Source organism: Chiloscyllium punctatum, chromosome 49, assembly GCF_047496795.1.
Source record: "Chiloscyllium punctatum isolate Juve2018m chromosome 49, sChiPun1.3, whole genome shotgun sequence".
Lineage (NCBI taxonomy): Eukaryota > Metazoa > Chordata > Chondrichthyes > Orectolobiformes > Hemiscylliidae > Chiloscyllium > Chiloscyllium punctatum.
The window spans coordinates 31,019,659-31,037,359 of NC_092787.1; the positions used below are offsets into that span (position 1 = coordinate 31,019,659).

Consider the following 17,701-nt stretch of genomic DNA (forward strand, 5'->3'; position numbering starts at 1 on the left):
TTTATACGATGTGGGCCTCACTTCTGGACCAATGTTATTGCTTGTCCCTAGTTGCCCTTGAGAATGTGGTGGTGAGCTGTCACTTTGAGCTACTGCAATTTGGTGTTGGTAGACCACAGTGCTTTAAGGGAGCGAGTGCCTGAATTTTAACCCAACAGTAGTGATGACATATTTCCAAATCAAGATGGTGTGTGGCTTGGAGGGGAACTTGAAGCTGGTGGTGTTCACATATAACTGCTGCTGATGGCTCCTTCTTTGATTTTAAGTTTTAGCCATATGGTCTGAATTGAGGAACAATATAAGATACTAGCCTTTCTTATAGTAGAAATTGATCAACGTTGTTATACCGCTTCCTTTTATCGCCATCCCTGTATTGCCTGAAGACTCTACCATGGAATCGTGATCTGCCAGTCCTCCACTGCCCCAACTCTGTGTGTGTGTGTGTGTGTGTGTGTGTGTGTGTGTGTTAATCAGCACCGTCCTCTCATCAGTCATACTTTTCCCACCTCAAGCAGCTATCTCTTTCCCTAAAATTTCCCCCTCCAACCCAAGGGCGTACTTTCAGTCTACCCAATCCAGATTTCAATAATTGTCCATCTTTGTATTTTTAAATACATTTCAAACTAAGTAGGTTTTAATTAAAATTAGTGGCCATATATTTTTTGATTGTTCATCACTGCTGCTAATTGAGTTGGCACACAAATATTGTGTTCCGCTGGTTCTTGGTTTTGGAGGCTCAGGTATAATGACGTGATGTGGGATTTGACATGTATCCCATAAGTGGGTAGGTAATACCTTAATTAATGATTTAGTTTTCCTTGTTTGACTCATGATCAAAAATGGGGTCATGACTAGAAGCAGGGTCACTGATTACAATGAAAATAAATTGCATTCCATGCCTATTATATGATCTTTAAAATTTGCTGCTTTGAGATCTCATTCTATTATTCAATTAATTGGTGACTGTCGTTATTGAGTACAGTACAACCTTGACTATTCAAGCATCAGTTATCTGAATTTTAGATGATCTGAACCAGATCTTAAGGTCCCGTAAAAATGGCATCTGGCAACTCAGCATTCAGTTATCAGTTAAACAGCATCATGGCGTACAATGTCGAATAACCGAGGCAAGTCCGATAACTAGCACTCAAATTATGATTAGATTAGATTACATTACAGTGTGGAAACAGGCCCTTCGGTCCAACAAGTCCACACCGACCCTCCGAAGAGCAACCCACCATTCCCCTACATTTACCCCTTCACCCAACACTACGGGCAATTTAGCGTGGCCAATTCACCTAACCTGCACATTTTTGGACTGTGGGAGGAAACCAGAGCACTCGGAGGAAACCCACGCAGACACGGGGAGAATGTGAAAACTCCACACAGACAATTGCCTAAGGCGGGAAATGAACCCGGGTCTGTGGCGCTGTGAGGCAGCAGTGCTAACCACTGTGCCACCGTGCTGCTTGTTTACGATCAGATCAGTTGTCTGAATGATCCATTATCCAAACGAAATACTCCCTGCCAGTCTAGTTCAGATAATCGAGATTGTTGTGAATAGCCTGAGGTTCCATAGGGTGCTCTGATATCCCAGTTTGTAAAGTAACAAATTAAAATCATACTATTTTGCAGTATGCCACATACCATGTTTTATAGTGAGGGCGTCTTGGTGTGTTATGGGATATTTGATGTATTTTTGTGGCTTGTGTTGTGTTTGATGTTGAGTTTGAGTGTTTCTGCTGCCGTGATGAAGTGAACAACAATAACTTGCAATCATATAGCATCACTAACATAAATGTTCCAAAACCTTTCTTGTAAAGCTTCGCATCCTTCCTAAAGCCACTAGACTTTTCCCAAAGTGCAGAACCTGACACACATGAAACAGGAATTCTCAGTGGGGGTTGTGGTCATGTTTTTGGATAAGTGGTGTAAAAGGGCAGTGTGAGCACTTCCATCATGTGTCACTGACATTGATCATGAGTAGGAATCCCAACTGATTCTTATTTCCCAGTTAATGAGTGCTCAGTACAATTATGACCAACATAGACTGGTTCACTGTTGCTGCTTTGGCTGTTTCTGAGTCTTCCTCTTTCAGTGAGTGGTTTTGAGTTGTTTCTTGTATTTGGTACTTCATATTTTGTCATTGCCTGAACCTGTCAGCAAATCCGAAAGGAACTAGTTAATGTAAAATGATCCATGTTGCAGATTGTATTATTTGATAACCTTGGGTCTGGTGGCAGTTGTCCTATGCAAGTTTTCAGTTGTTCGGTTTTAAAGCTGATGTCAATGTTTTGAAATGTTCATCCTGTGATTGAGATCTGGTGGGTATTTTGAATTCCCTGTTTCATTACCTTGGTCCCAGCTCGGTTTGTACATTAGAGATGCTGCTTCTTTGCACCTGGTGCCAGCACTGTTTGGTGACGTGTTTTCTTGTATAAAGAAGGCAGGATCTGCCATTGCTTGGAGTCTGGAATCCCTACAATCCTGAGGCTTGTATTTGGAAATCCTTCCACAAGGAAGGCATGGATTATTGAGAGGGTATGCATGAATGTAAGTTAATTCCACAATCAAGCCCTGACTGTATTAAATGTCGGAGTAGTTTTGAGGGTCCAAATGACCGACCCCTACTTCTGATTCTTATGTTCCCAAACAGCACAGTGACTGTCAAAAAAAAATCTCTCTTTGGACAAAACAATTTACTACGTTGTAATGTTCCTCATTAGTACTGTGCCTCAGGCAGTACCTCTTCCAAAATACTATCCAAATTCTTGATGTTTTCCTAATGGCCCTGGTGGTGCAGTGATATGTATATCATGATGCCTCCATGTGAAGCTGTTAAAGGTGGTGTATCTTTCATTCACTCCTGTTCTAACATGAGCCTTTGTTTCCACAGGTTGCACAGAGAGGGGAGGACTACTGGTTGGAATTAGGTTTTCAGCCGTGTTTGAGGAACACTGAATGCTGAGCACAGTCCAGAGATCACCATTGATGTGTGATGTTTGGTGGAGCCCGACATGTCAGGAGCAACAGCCCAGCTACTGGCCTCTGTTGGAACAGTCATCACTTCATCCCCAGAGACTATGAAACCCAATAAACGTGGCCGTGTGACTAACCAGCTCCAGTACATGCTGAAAGGAGTGGTAAAAACACTGTGGAAACACCAGTTCGCTTGGCCCTTCCATGTCCCAGTTGATGCTAAGAAACTTAACTTGCCGGTAAGTTGGGTTCTGGGGTGTGCTATTTGATTAAGGCATTCCCAGTGCAGATGGGATTGATTAATGGTTACACTTTATTTATTTTTATGTATTCTATTGGATAAATGCTTGAGAAGTGAAGCACACTGTGCAGTATTGAGTTTGACTGGTGACACCTTGTTCCAAACACCACCCCCTCGGCTCCCAAATTCTGGTCTGCACTTGTTTATTTCAGGTACAGGGGAAGATAATTATACTCAGTACCTGTCGGTTAGAGTGTGGAGATCAGCAGGGTTCCTGCGGTTTCACTGTTGAAAGATCACTACCTTGCAATATAGGGATATTTAATGGATGTGAATATAGATGGTGATACTGACTTTGTATAAGACTTCAGATGGATTATTGTATATAGATGTCGTTGCTACATTATAGGAAAGGCATGACTATGTTGGAGAGAGTACAGACATGATTTGTAAGAATGATTCCAGGAGTGAGAAATCTCAGTTATGGGACTGTTACCCTCAGAGAAAAGAATGCAGAACAAAGATTTGATAGAGGTTTTCAAATTCATGAGCAGGTTGGACAGAGTAGCTTGTAACAGTTTGTAAAAGAAAACTATGTGAGGACATAGATTTAAAGTGATATGCAAATGAAGCAAGGATGATGTGAGAAAAACATTTTCACACTGAGTAGTTAGGATCTGGGATACACTGCCAGGAAATGTGGTGGAGGCAGGTTCAGCTGAGGCATTTAAGAGGCTTTGGATGATTATTTGGTTAGAAATGAGGTGCGGGGTGGAGGAAAAAACAGGAGTAGAACAAGTGCAGGTACAATGAGCTAAATAGCCTGTTTCTATCCCATAATAATGCTGAGATTCTGTGATGTCAATCTTGTGGTAGGGTGTACTCCTCATTGAAAAAGCAAGTGGTGATTCAGTTGGCTCTGACTTTGGATCAGTAACTGCTTTCATTTTGAGTAAAACTGCGAAAAATAAGGCAACAGGGAGATCCAACTCAGGATTGACAGAGTAAATTGAGACAATCCTTTTCTCTATTTGCAGAGTCCAGAATGAGGGATAAAATCTGGGAAGTCTAACTGAGTCACTGAAAATCAAACCCAGAAAAACGTCTTTAGATAACAGTGTTCCAATGAATCACCCAGTAAAATGGAGAAACAGCATCTCATTTTCAGACCAGGCACTTCACAGTCTTCTGGACTTAATATTGAGTTCAAAACCGTGAATTGAAAAATGTTTGAGGTGTTTCAAAGCAAGATGTGAATTTACTTGAGGGGGAAGGGAATGTTTGAGATTTGTAAGTTGGAGCTATCAGTTTTGTGCAATGAATGACTCTATGGTTCTGATGTTATGAAGTATTGAGGTTTCTGGAGCAACCTATTCAGACACGTCGTTACACATCTCTGAAGCAGATGAGACTTAAAACTGGGTTTCCTGGTCCTGAAGTCAAGATGCTACCACTGCACCACAAGACACCACCTGAAGAAGTTTATTTTTATTCCAAATCAATCTGTTCAGAAGTTGTTACATGCCTCTGGAGCAGATAAGACTTGAATCTGGGTCACCTGACCTAAAAGTAGGGACAGTATCACTGCATCACAAGAGCCACGGATGTGGTTTCTTCCTTTCCATTTTTAATATTTATAAGTGCTGTTGCTTGCATCTGGAAAGCTTTATTCTCCAATCACTTGTGCAATTTTCTTTTTCATCTATGAACCAATTCTAGTAAATCAGCCGTGATTTCCAATTGATCAATTTCCACACAAAGTCCATTAAGGGTAGTGCAGGCTATTAAAGGTGAAGGAGAGGTAGGGAGGGAGGTGAGCGGGCTTATCTGTGTCTGTCTCTCTCTCTCTCTCTCACACTCTCAAACCTTTGAGGGTATTAATGGACAGTGCTCTCCCTCTCCAAGATACTTGGCACAAACATTCTGAAGTAGTCCTTTTTATTGTGTTTTCTCATCAACCTGTTCAGAGATGTTCTGACAGACCTCTAGAGCAGTGGGACTGGAATCTGTCTCACCTTACTCAAAGTTAGGGACACTACCACTGTACCTCAAGAGCCCTACCTGAAATGGTTCTTTTCATTTCCCTTTACTTATCTGTCTGGAAGTGTTTGAAAGGGGTCCTTAGCTGAGGAATAGAATAAACCTCACAGCTCAGCGAACAAACCTACATCCAAAACCTCAACCTGAGCTACAAATCTTCTCAAAACGCATTAAGGATTGGAACTACCTGTCCCGTGCAAAAATCAGTGGAAATGTTATCTGCATTTAATTCTGAATACGTATTATTCAGGGCTCAGCCTACGATGTAACTAATCTTAATTTAGTTTACCAGTGGATTTAAATTGAGTGCTGTGTGGTCAGACTTCTGTTGTTCTGCATTGTTGCTGCTGATTTTCCAAAAGAAAGTACGATTACTAAACCAGTAGTAAGTTTGGGCTGATACTGTGGCAGGTTGAGCTTTTGTGAATAACAAGTTAATGTTTCTGACTGGGTGAATGGGCAGGATGCAACAGAGTGGGCAGGTGGTGATGTTTGGATAAATGTGAGGCCGGCAAAATGATGGTTGTGAGAGGGCTGAGGCGAGCAGTGGTTGGGAGAGAGTCCTGTTCGCATGCCCCATGTGTCTGTCCTTGGCATGTTGTAGTGTTCCAATGAATCATCCAGTAAAATGGAGAAACAGCATCTCATTTTCAGACCAGGCACTTCGCAGTCTTCTGGACTTACTCTGAAGGTCTTGAACTCAATATTGTGAAAATTTATTCCTTTTCTTGTAGTTTGTTATCAATTGAAACCAACACAACCACCAATCCCACTTACTGTCCATTCAATTCCAGGAGGAGACATGCCATTGTTCTGCCATTCTCACATTCCAGTCACTTAATCAGAACTATCAACATCTTTTATTACCAGTCAACTGTAGCATAAATGCTGTCCCCTCCACAGCTTGCTTGAGCTCTGATGAAGAGTCATCTACACTCAAACTAGCAGCTTGCTCTCTCTCCATGGATGCTGTCTGACCCACTGTGATCTCCAGCATTTGTTGTTTCCAGTCATGAGAGAGTGGTGGATGTGATGTTAATGTATTAATATGCAAGAAGTGTACTCCTTTTTCCTTCAGGATTTTAAGTCATTTCCTGAAAAATCTCACTTCCAGGATTATCATAAAATTATCAAGCAACCTATGGATATGGGGACAATAAAGAAACGGTTAGAGAGCAATTATTACTGGAGTGCAAGTGAGTGCATGCAGGATTTCAACACCATGTTCACCAACTGCTACATCTATAACAAGGTAATATGTGGACCATATCAGTCTGTCTGTCTAATTCGAAATGAACAAATAAATGTTGACTCTTCCTGTAAGCTCCTGTGACTTGTTAGTCATTAATGCCCCCTACTCCCTCATGAATTACTCTATGCCCATGACTGATCCGCATTTTAAATCTGCCTTTCCTTATGAGCAGGTAAGGAAAGATATTGGTTATCCTATGCAATTAGTCCTCTCGAATGTTGCTCGTGATGAATCATCTGGGAAATCTAAATGTTAATTAATTAAGTCTGGCACAAAATACTAGACTCAGAAATAGTGCGTGTGAGACTACAGATTGTCTTTAAAACCCGTCTGGTTAACTTATGTCCTTTTACAAAAGAAATCTTGCTGTCCTTATCTGACCTGAATCCATACGTGATTCCAGAATAATGACACCTTGACTTGAATTGCCTCGTGAAATGGACAAGTGAGCCACATATTTGGGCATTTAGTACCACCTTCTCAAAGATAATAAGGATGGTACGAAATGCTGACCTTACAAATATCCTATAATTGAAAAATAAACAAATGGAACTGACAGTTTCCAGACCTTTGGTTTATTGAAATCTTGTTCAAAACCTAGTTTTTAATTAGCCTTTAGATCAATTCCCCTTGAAATAGCCAAGTCGTGGCTAGAAAGAGAATGACTGCGTGCATACTTTAACCATATCAACCCCTTGAGCAACTAAGACAATGTACCCCTGTAGTTGGAAAGGATAGATACCAGCATGCTGGGGACATTTACCAAGTGCATTAGCAGCTAACAGAGAGGGGGGTGTCCCCTCCTCTGAGGACCTACTCCTCTTTCTCTGGTGTTGACAGATGCATGGCTTGTTTCCAGAGCATTTCTTCCTTATTTCAGTCTCAGTTGTGCTGTATATTTTTATCTCATCTGGAAAGGAACATTCCAGACAAAAATGGAAGATTCTTCTTGCAGCAGGGTAGGTTAAGGGGAGATTGGATAGGTTTTAAAAAAGCTGGAATTTTGCTGGAATAACTAAGAAGAAACTGTCTAGTGGCAGTGGGACGCTACTTCACTTTAAGATATCCTGTAATGGAACATGAGGGTAGTATTGTTTCGTTGGATATAATATGAATGCCATTTCTCAGTAGTGCCATGCATGTAGCAATGCATTTTGCTACACTACAGCACTGTAGGGGTCTGTAAATTGTCTTCCAATATCTCTCGTTGCAGCAAATGTGAGAGAGATTTTGTGGCACATGTGCCATGACTTATGTTATTATGTAGCACCAACCTGTCACCAGTCCCTGTGTGCACATCCTTTTGAACCTCTTCCTGTCTCTCAGCCTGGCGATGACATTGTGTTGATGGCGCAGACTCTGGAGAAGATCTTCCTGCAGAAGGTTGCTCAGATGCCACAGGAGGAGGTGGAGTTGATGGCTTCATTGCCAAGGGGCAAAAGTCGAAAGCAGACAGGTAACTCAAGTTATCCAGGTGCAAGGTAATGATTTAGATTTTGTTTTATAACCTGGAGTCTACATTACCGAACCCCTGCCACCCCAGAAAAAGGCCATCACCTGGCCACACCACTGATCCCAGGTTCCAGCACCGATCTTTGCTGAACCAGTAAAACTCAAAGTGGCCGTTGGGGCAGAGACTCCCAACAGCTTTAGGGAGAGGAGATTCATAGATTCACACACCACACAGAAGGCCCTTTGGTCCATCAATCTGCACTGACATAGCTATCACGAAAGGGCACGCTAATCCCAATTTCCTGCACGGGTCCCACGTCCTTGAATGTTATAATATTTGAAGTATTCATCTAAATTTTTTCTTTTTGAAGATTGTAAGGTTTCCAGCCTCCACTATCTCCCCAGGCAGTGCATTCCAGATTCCCATCACCCTCTGAGTGAAAAAGCTTTCTTTCCCAAATCCCCTCTGAAGCTACTACCTCTTCCAACATAGAACAGTACAGACCCTTCGGCCCTTGATGTTGAGCTGAAAGTTTATCCTTCAGTAAGAGCAACTAACCTATATACCCTTCATGTTACTGTCATCCACGTGCCTATCCAAGGATTGCTTAAATGTCTCTGACTTTACCACCACCACCAACAGTGCATTCCACGCACTGACCACTCTGTGTAAAGAACCCACCTCTGACATCACCCCTAAACCTTCCTCCAGTCGCCCTAAAATTATGCCCCCTTGTGATAGCCATTTCTGCCCTGGGAAAATGTCTCTGGCTATCAACTCTATCTATGCCATTTATCATTTTGTACCTCTTCATCATGTCGTCGCTCACTCCTCTTTGCTCCAATGAGATAAGCCCTAGCTCCCTCCACCTTTCTTCATAAGACATGCCCTCCCCGTCCAGGCAGCATCTTGGTTAAAAACTCCTCCGCACCCTGTCTCAAGCTTCCATGCGGTTCCTATAACAAGGCAACCAGAACTGAACACAATATTCCAAGTGTTATCTAACCAGGGTTCTATAGAGTTGCAGCATAACCTCGCAGCTGTAAAATTCAATCCCCCTGCTAATGAAAGCCAACACACCATACACCTTAACAACCCTATCAACCTGGGTGGCAACTTTGAGAGATCTGTGCACATGGACTCCAAGATCCCTCTGTTCCTCCCCACGCTAAGAATCCTGCTTTCAACCCTGTGTTCTGCATTAAAATTTGACCTTCCGAAATGAATCATTTCGCTCTTTTCCAGGTTGAACTCTGTCTGTCACTTCTCAGCCCAGCTCTGCATCCTGTCAATGTCCCGTTGCAACCTACAACAGCCCTCCACACTATCCACCACTCCTCCAACCTTCTTGTAATTGGCAAACTTACTAACCCACCCATCCATTTCCTCATCCAAGTCCTTTATAAAAATCACAAAGAGCAGAGGTCCCAGAACAGATCCCTGAGGAACACCACTGGTCACCGAGCTCAAAGCTGAATACTTTCCGTCTCCTACCACCCTCTGTCTTTTATGGGCCAGCCAATTCTGTATCCAAGCAGCTAAATTTCCCTGTATCCCATGCCTCCTTACTTTTGAAATGAGCCTACTGTGGGGAACCTCATCAAAAGCCTTTCTAAAATCCATGTACACCACATCCACTGCTCCACCTTCATTAATCTGTTTTGTCACATCCTCAAAGAATTCACTAAGACTTCTGAGGCATGACCTGCCCCTTACAAAGCCTTATACTGGATTAGTGGTGCTGGAAGAGCACAGCAGTTCAGGCAGCATCCAACAAGCAGCGAAATCGACATTTCGGGCAAAAGCCCTTCATCAGGAATAAAGGCAGTGAGCCTGAAGCATGGAGAGATAAGCTAGAGGAGGGTGGGGGTGGGGGGAGAGTAGCATAGAGTACAATGGGTGAGTGGGGGAGGAGATGAAGGTGATAGGTCAAGGAGGAGAGGGTGGAGTGTTTTTACCTTACAAAGCCTTGCTGACTGTCTCTCATCAAACTATGGTTTTCCAAGTAATCATAAACCCTGTCTCAGAATCTTTTCCAAAAGTTTTTCCACCACAGACTGACTGGTATGTAATTCCCAGGAGTATTCCTATTCCCTTTCTTGAAATAGCATTTGCCACCTGGCACTATTCCAGTGGACAGTGAGGACACAAAGGTCATCACCAAAGGCGCAGCAATCTCTTCCCTTGCTTCCTGTAATACCCTTGGGTATAACCCATTTGATTCATCTCCCCATAAAACAATGCCGCCTTATGATTGATCCCTCAGGGCAGCATGGTGGCTCAGTGGTTAGCACTGCTGCCTCACAGCGCCAGGGATCCAAGTTCGATTCCGGCCTTGAGCAATTGTCTGTGTGGAGTTTGCACATTGTTCCTGTGTCTGTGTGGGTTTCCTCCAGGTGCTCCAGTTTCCTCCCACAATCCAGAGATGTGCAGATGAGGTGAATTGGTCATGCTAAACTGCCTGTAGTGTTCAGGGATCTTTAGGTTTGGTGCATTAGTTGGGGTAAATGTAGAGTAATAGGGTATGGGAATGGTCTGGGTGGCTTACTGTTTAGAGGGTGGGTGTCGACTTGTTAGGCCTAATGGCCTGTTTCCACACTGTAGGTTGTATGATTCTATGATTCAACCAAGGGAATCAACTGCTCTTTATTCACCTAGTCCATGACCCTCATAATCTTATACACCTCAGTAATTTCCCCCTTCTGTCCACTGGAAAGAAAACACTATATATCTATCTAGTTTCTCCTTATAGCTCAATTTCTTCATCCCAGACAACATTCTGGTGAACCTCCTCTGTATCCCCTCCAAAGCCATCACATCCTTAAGTGAGGTGACCAGAACTGCACACTGTCGTCCAGTTGTGACCTGACCAATACTCTGTACATCTCCAACTTTGCCTCCTTGCTCTTGTTCTCTACAGCAAGACTAAGATCAGCCAGCTCTTCATGAGCACGACTCAGCTGCCCATGGTTGAGTTTGGGCTGTGATACCCTCTGAAGAGGGAGATTGTGGTGATTGCTGAGCACTCATCCCACACCTCAGCATTAAACAGAAACAGGACCAGAACTGTTCCTCGGAAAGGGAAGGTTTTTAAAGCTGAATCCAGACTGTGTTTATTTCTGTCTCCTTTGTTTCTTTCTGGTCACAGCAGGATGAATCTTCTCAATATTTCCTTATTAACCTGTTCAGAGTAACTCTAGAGTAAGTAGGACGTGAACCTGAGTCTCCTAGTCCAGCATTAGGAACGCCACAAGAGCCTTCAGAATGGATTTCTAAGGCTGTAGGTAATGGCTGTGTCACTGGGGTTACAGCAGTGTGTTTATTGTGTTCTTATCCAAGGAATGGATCTAACCGGTATTGGATTGGCCACATTGAGATCCTGCCTTTCAGCGTTTGCAACAACTTTCCCAAAGGCCGTACAAAGTACCTACTTACAGCAGAGAGGAACAGTGATACTGAGGAGTTGATTGTACTGTTTGTGACTTCAACCGAGAACCAAAAGGCTTCATTGACCTGTATACTCTACATGCTTTAGTGCTGTCTAGTTTGGCTCGGGAGTTACTCTGCTCCTTCTCTTTCTCTGCAGGAGTGCAGCAGGTAGCAGCAGTGTCTTCAGCCAGTGAACCAACTGCCTTCTCAGGAGCCTCGACCACAGCCTATCCTTCTCCCATCATCGTCTCCACGGCAGTGCCAACAGCTTTGCTCAGCCAGGTCACAGCAGCTCCTGCTCAATCCTCCAGCTCAGTGATGCCGGTAACTGCTCCAGCCATACAGCTAATCACCAAGGTAACAACCCACTCCACATTTGGCTCCATTTATTGGCTGGTTACTCCACATACAGCTGCCCCTCTATGGGGCAGGCAGTCCAGGTTTTAAAGCAGGAGTTATTTCTGTGATGCCATTGGCCTGTCTTTGTGCAGTGAGCGGTTTCCAGGCAAATGGAAAAGTCTCATCTTCAATTGTTCATCTCTTGAACTGGGCAAAAAGTCCTGGACCCAGGAAGGTGGCTAGTATTGGCTGTACCAAGTAAGGGGAAACCAAACGAGAGGGAAAATGTTGAACCACAAACTGATCCCATTCAATTGGAACAGTGTATTTACTACATATGAGAATAATGATAAAGACCATTTATAGTCCTATCAAGAGTGGCCCATGGCACCTTGGCACACAAGCCTGTCAGAGACATTGGAGGGGAACGGTGATATGGTAATTAGATCGAATTCTATGAAGGAATCAAGTAAACACTAAACAGCATCAAGTGTTGAACATATCGAGCTGGTGAGTGTTCAGGTTCAGCATAGTATTGAAATGAAAACGAAGGCAATGAAGCTTGTGGACACAAACAGAATGCTAAAGAAAATCAGTAGGTCTGAGCAGCATCTGTGGAGAGAAAAATCAAGTTAAGTTTCAAGTCCAGTGAGAATTTCCAAGTTTGCAAAACGCAGAAGGTGGAACAGTGCTTCAAGGGGATTTGGCTAACTGAGTGGTCCGAAATGTGGCAGATGGAATACAGTATATGAAAGAGTTGTGAGGTTTTCCCCGGTGGTAGAATAAACAGAAATACAGAGTATCTCTTAAGTGGTGATAGGTTGGGACTTCAAAGCTGTGATGGATTGGGTCCTTGTACACAAGTCACTGAGCATTAACATGCAGATGCAGCAAACAATTGAGACAAATGGTGTGTTGGCCTTCTGTACAAGAGGGTTTGAGACAAGAATAAAGATGTCTTTCTTCAATGAAATTAAGTTTTGTGAGATCACAACTGGAACATTGCGTGCAGTTTTGGTCTCCATAACTCTAGAAAGAGAGAGCTGCCCCAGAGAAATACATCGCTGTTCAGCAGGGAAGTGCCTGGAATGTGCTGTCAGAGAAGGTGGCAGAGGAGGATACGAGAGTAACATCTAAGAGATGTTTGAACAGACACAAGAATGGACAAGGAATAGAGAGATATGGACCATGTGCACACAGATTAAATCATGGTTGGCACAGATGTGGTGGGCTGAAGGGCCTGTTCCAGTGCTGCACTGTACTGTTCTAGGTTGTATTATTACTGGGCCTGTCAGGGTACATCCAGGAAGGATGTCCCCTGGCATTTATTTTAGGTGGGAGAGAGGGTGTGTGGGTGGAATTCAAGAATAGGGTACATGATCTCAGAATTAGCAACATGCAATGTAGGGTTGAGATGAGGGAAAATCTCTTCAGTCAGAGGAGTGAGGATCAGGTGAGTATTTGGATTTGCTGCCACAGAGGGTGGTAAGCACATCGGTCATTGAGAATGTTGAAGTTTGATATTGATAAATTTCTACATATTAAAAACATCAAGGTATACCGGAAGTGTTAGGGATTAACCCTGACCTATCTCAGGAAAGTAATATTGAAGTAGAAAATTGGTCCTGGATATCATTGAATGATGGAGTGAGTTCAAGAGAATGCCTTCCTCCTGTTTGTTCTAAATTCCTAAAAACCTTTTGTTCCCTTGTTTTAGAAAAAGGGTGTGAAACGGAAAGCAGACACTACAACTCCCAGCACGTGTGCCATGGCTGCGAGTAAGTCCCCTCCTGCAGCCTCTGCAGAACCCAAACCTTCCAAGCTGGCATCCCGACGGGAGAGTGAGTGTCTCACCAAACAAACAAGGAAGGAAGTGGAGGAGGTGGAACTCCAGCCATCCGTGGGGAAGAAGGGGAAACTGACGGAACACCTCAGGCACTGTGACAGCATCCTGAAGGAGCTGCTATCCAAGAAACATGCAGCCTATGCGTGGCCTTTCTACAAACCTGTCGATGCTGAGGCCTTGGAACTGCACGATTATCATGAAATCATTAAGCACCCAATGGATCTCAGCAGTGTTAAAGTACGTTAGCTTCTCCTGTGCCCTAACAGAGAGGCAACTGTGATCGTTATTGAACAGAGGCAGTCTAGAATTTGGGATTCAAGCTCCGGTCTCCATCACTGTGTTGCGCTTATTTTCAGATTTTTGTACTGTTGCTTAGTGAGGTTTTGAGGATTGGTTCTGGGTTTGCTTTGGTCCGGAAAGATAGGAAGGCAAATCAAATCCAATTGTAAGCTCCATAGCCCATCAACCTTCGGGTTGAAATGTATTCCAAGAGCAGCAATATGTTCTCATGCCTTAGGGTGGGAGGAGTTAACAAGAAAGGATGTGCGTTTCTCTCACAGTCCTGGGACTTTGCTGAGAGTACTTTATACAAAGACAGTTTGAAGTGTAGTCACTGTCTTGTATGAAATGAGGCATCCAACTTGCACAGAATGAGCTCATCTACATGCCCACCCCTACACCCATGTGTGCGTGCACATAGCACTGGGGTGAAGAAATTGTAGAATCTCAAGACTTAGGATTCAGGTGGAGGCTGTTTGACCCATCCATGCTTGCACTGGATTTTCAAGTAAACATTAGACTATAATGTCATTAAACCCATTGAGTCTGCTCCACCAGACAGTGATCATCGCTAACCTGATCATCCTCAACTTTACTTTCCTGCTTTTTCCAAAAAAACGCATTCCCTGACTGATCGAAAAACTGTTTCTGTCAAACGTGAATATATTGAATGAACCAGCCTTGAGACCTCACCTACTACAAGCCCCCTAGAAATTTGGTATGCAAGAACAGCTTCTCTCCATCTTCATCTCGCCCTATGAAATAGCTTGGCTGTAAGGTCAGTGCATAACAACGATTGAGAGTCAAAACGTCAAAGTCCCACTTGAAGGATGTGGCCAAAAAACTCCAGGCTGTCTCTCACTGGTAGGACTGTTGGAGAATTCTGAGGAAGCACTTTCATTTCACAAATCCCAGCGGAACTATTCCATCAGAACTCTGCTGAGTTATGTCGTCTGTTGAAAATTCCAAAACTAAGGTTGATAGCGATTTATTTGACTTTGTTACTTGTTATTTTTCCTTTACTTGATTTGATGAGGAGCTGCCATGCACGTGAGTGTGTGTGTTTGATGTGCATTGTGGCAGGGTGTTTGTGCCTTGGTTCTGGAATAAACTGTTGGCGGTACGTGATCCTGATTGTCCTCTGCTTTTGCAGAAAAAGATGGACAGTCGTGATTATCAGGACCCCCAGGGATTTGCTGCAGATATCCGGTTAATGTTTTCCAACTGTTACAAATACAACCCTCCAGATCATGAAGTGGTGGCAATGGCCAGGAAACTGCAGGTAAAGAGGCATGCAACTACATTGCACACTGACTGCGCCATGACCCTGGCCCCGGTCCGTGACTATCACCATGACCCTGGCCCCGGTCCGTGACTATCACCGTGACCCCGGCCCCGGTCCGTGACTGTCCCCGCGACCCTGGTCTGTGACCCCGGTCCGTGACTGTCCCCGCGACCCTGGTCTGTGACCCCGGTCCGTGACTGTCCCCGCGACCCTGGTCTGTGACCCCGGTCCGTGACTGTCCCCACGAGCCCGACCCCTCTATGGGATCCTGGTCTGCACCATGGTTTAACACTGACTTGTTTTATTCCATGTTAGGATGTTTTTGAAATGCGGTTTGCAAAGATGCCGGATGAGCCTGCTGACATCTCCCTGCCCCCTCCCCTGCCTCTCCCAATCGTCTCCAAGCCCAAAGTGTTGTCGAGTGACAGCAGCCACGATTCCTCATCCAATTCCAATAGCTCGGATTCGGAAGAGGAGAGAGCGAATCGATTGGCAGAACTGCAGGAGCAGGTGGGTGTTGGCAACCCTTCCTCTCAGAGGACCATGGTAGATATCAGTACAGTACCTTAACATTATGCTTGCTTTTAATCATTGTGCATGCCCACTTGTTGTAGCTGCACTGGTCATTGTCCTGTTAGCATTCTGTATATGAATACAGAACATTCAGTCAGGCAGCATCTGAGGAGCAGGAGCATCAACGTTTTGAGAATAAGCCCTCTATCCTGATGAGTGTCTTATGCTCGAAACATCGATTCTCCTGCTCCTCAGATGCTGCCTGTCTAGCTGTGCTTTTCCAGCACAACACATTTTGACCTCCAAGGATTGTCAGGTTCAGAGTCTCATGGGTCGCACAAGAGTGTCTCAGCAAGTGTGTTTGCAGTCTGGATAGTGGTTTAGTGAATGGGTAACGAAGAGGACTGGACTAATGATCAAGCAATATTAGTTCAGATCCTATTTCCGCATCTGAACAATTTAAATTTTGTTAATTAACTAAATTGGGAATAAAAAGCTGGTATCAATAACGGTGACAGTGTTCCTCTGAGACAACCGTGAAATCTGTCTGGTTCACTCTTGTCCTTTCAGGAATGAAATCTGCCATTGTTCCATAGTCTGCCTTGGGTGAGAGTCCAAATGCTCCCCCTTCAATGTAGATGTGAGTTTTCACAATCTTCTGAACGGATCCAACAAAACAGCGAAACTCACCACCGACTGAAGCTCAACAAGCACAGAAGGATAATAAATGACGGTCTTGGCCTCATTCTATGTCTTCACTTCACTTAACAATAGAATAACTGAATATTATTCTTTAGATCAATGTTATTATATTTTCATACTGATTGGATGGTTACCACAAGGGTTTTTTTATACTAACTGTAGTGATAGGCAGCATTCTTAGGTGAAATAGGTGACTTTGGACCTTTGATGAACGGCACTCCAGTGTTAGCAAACACGCACTGACTCTCACTGGGGTACGGCTCCCACGCGCACTGACTCTCACTGGAGTACAGCTCCCACACGCACTGACTCTCACTGGGGTACGGCTCCCACACGCACTGACTCTCACTGGGGTACGGCTCCCACACGCGCTGACTCTCACTGGGGTACGGCTCCCACACGCGCTGACTCTCACTAGGGTACGGCTCCCACACACACTTACCCTCACTGGGATACAGCTCTCACACACACTGACTCTCATTGGGGTACGGCTGCCACGCACATTGACCCCCTATGGAAATAGATATTGGGGAGTGTTCGTACTTGAGTGTATGTTTCCAACACTATCGTGATTTTTTTGTGCATGTGCTGTTGCATCCATTTCATCACAGAATATCTGTGGTCATGATTCACTAGGCTTAAGTGGACTGAGATTTCAGAGGCAAAAGCATTTCTATGCTCATGACATCTTAACCATCGAAATGGAAGGCATTCCTGACTATTATTAAAGCAGAGGAGAACACCAAAGTCACAGAGTTAGTGTGCCTTTCACGAGAAAATAAGATTTTTGAAATCTCAGTTCTAGTAGGAGTGCCCTTGGCTTTGTGAAAGAGAAGACTGTTTAAAATGCGACACTGTCCGACAGTTATTGCTGCATCTTGCAATGGCATTGCCATCTTTATAGTTCCCCATTCAGGATGTGAGAGATATCCAAAATACTTTGCAGCTAGCTTACATGTGAATGTTAGTCACTGCTGTGAGCACAGAAATATGGCAGCAGAGTGCCAATAATCCGATGAAGTTGATTAAGGGATAAATATTGATCCCAACATTCCATGGAGTTTATCCATCTGATTCATTCATGTCCTCTTGGAAGGAAACCCAACCTTACGTAGTATGGCCCTCATGTGACTCTAGCAGTGTAGTTGACTAATAACTGACGTCTGGACAATTCGGGATGGGCAATAACTGCTGGCCTGACCAGTGACACCCACATTCCATGACTGAATTTAAAAGAAATCCCTGTGCATCAGTGAAATAGTACGAGACATATTAGCCCTGTAGAATCCTTCAGCCCAGTGGAGTAAACAGATATGATCTTATATAATGTACAGTCTAAAAGT

At 43.9% G+C, this 17,701-nt stretch overlaps 1 protein-coding gene across 3 annotated transcripts in view; it reads left to right on the top strand.

The window, feature by feature from the left end:
- Positions 1 to 17,701, top strand: part of LOC140469519 (bromodomain-containing protein 3-like) — a 45,454-nt gene that overhangs the window by 12,966 nt on the left and 14,787 nt on the right. For 2 of the 3 annotated variants that reach the window (XM_072566113.1, XM_072566114.1), the window contains exons 2-8: positions 2,897 to 3,218; positions 6,375 to 6,512; positions 7,839 to 7,968; positions 11,552 to 11,751; positions 13,451 to 13,816; positions 15,012 to 15,140; positions 15,459 to 15,653. In XM_072566113.1, coding sequence (XP_072422214.1) covers positions 3,018 to 3,218; positions 6,375 to 6,512; positions 7,839 to 7,968; positions 11,552 to 11,751; positions 13,451 to 13,816; positions 15,012 to 15,140; positions 15,459 to 15,653 — 1,359 coding nt within the window. In that variant the 5' untranslated portion in view covers positions 2,897 to 3,017. The remainder of the gene's footprint in view (positions 1 to 2,896; positions 3,219 to 6,374; positions 6,513 to 7,838; positions 7,969 to 11,551; positions 11,752 to 13,450; positions 13,817 to 15,011; positions 15,141 to 15,458; positions 15,654 to 17,701) is intronic. The other variant, XM_072566115.1, reaches the window with a different exon arrangement.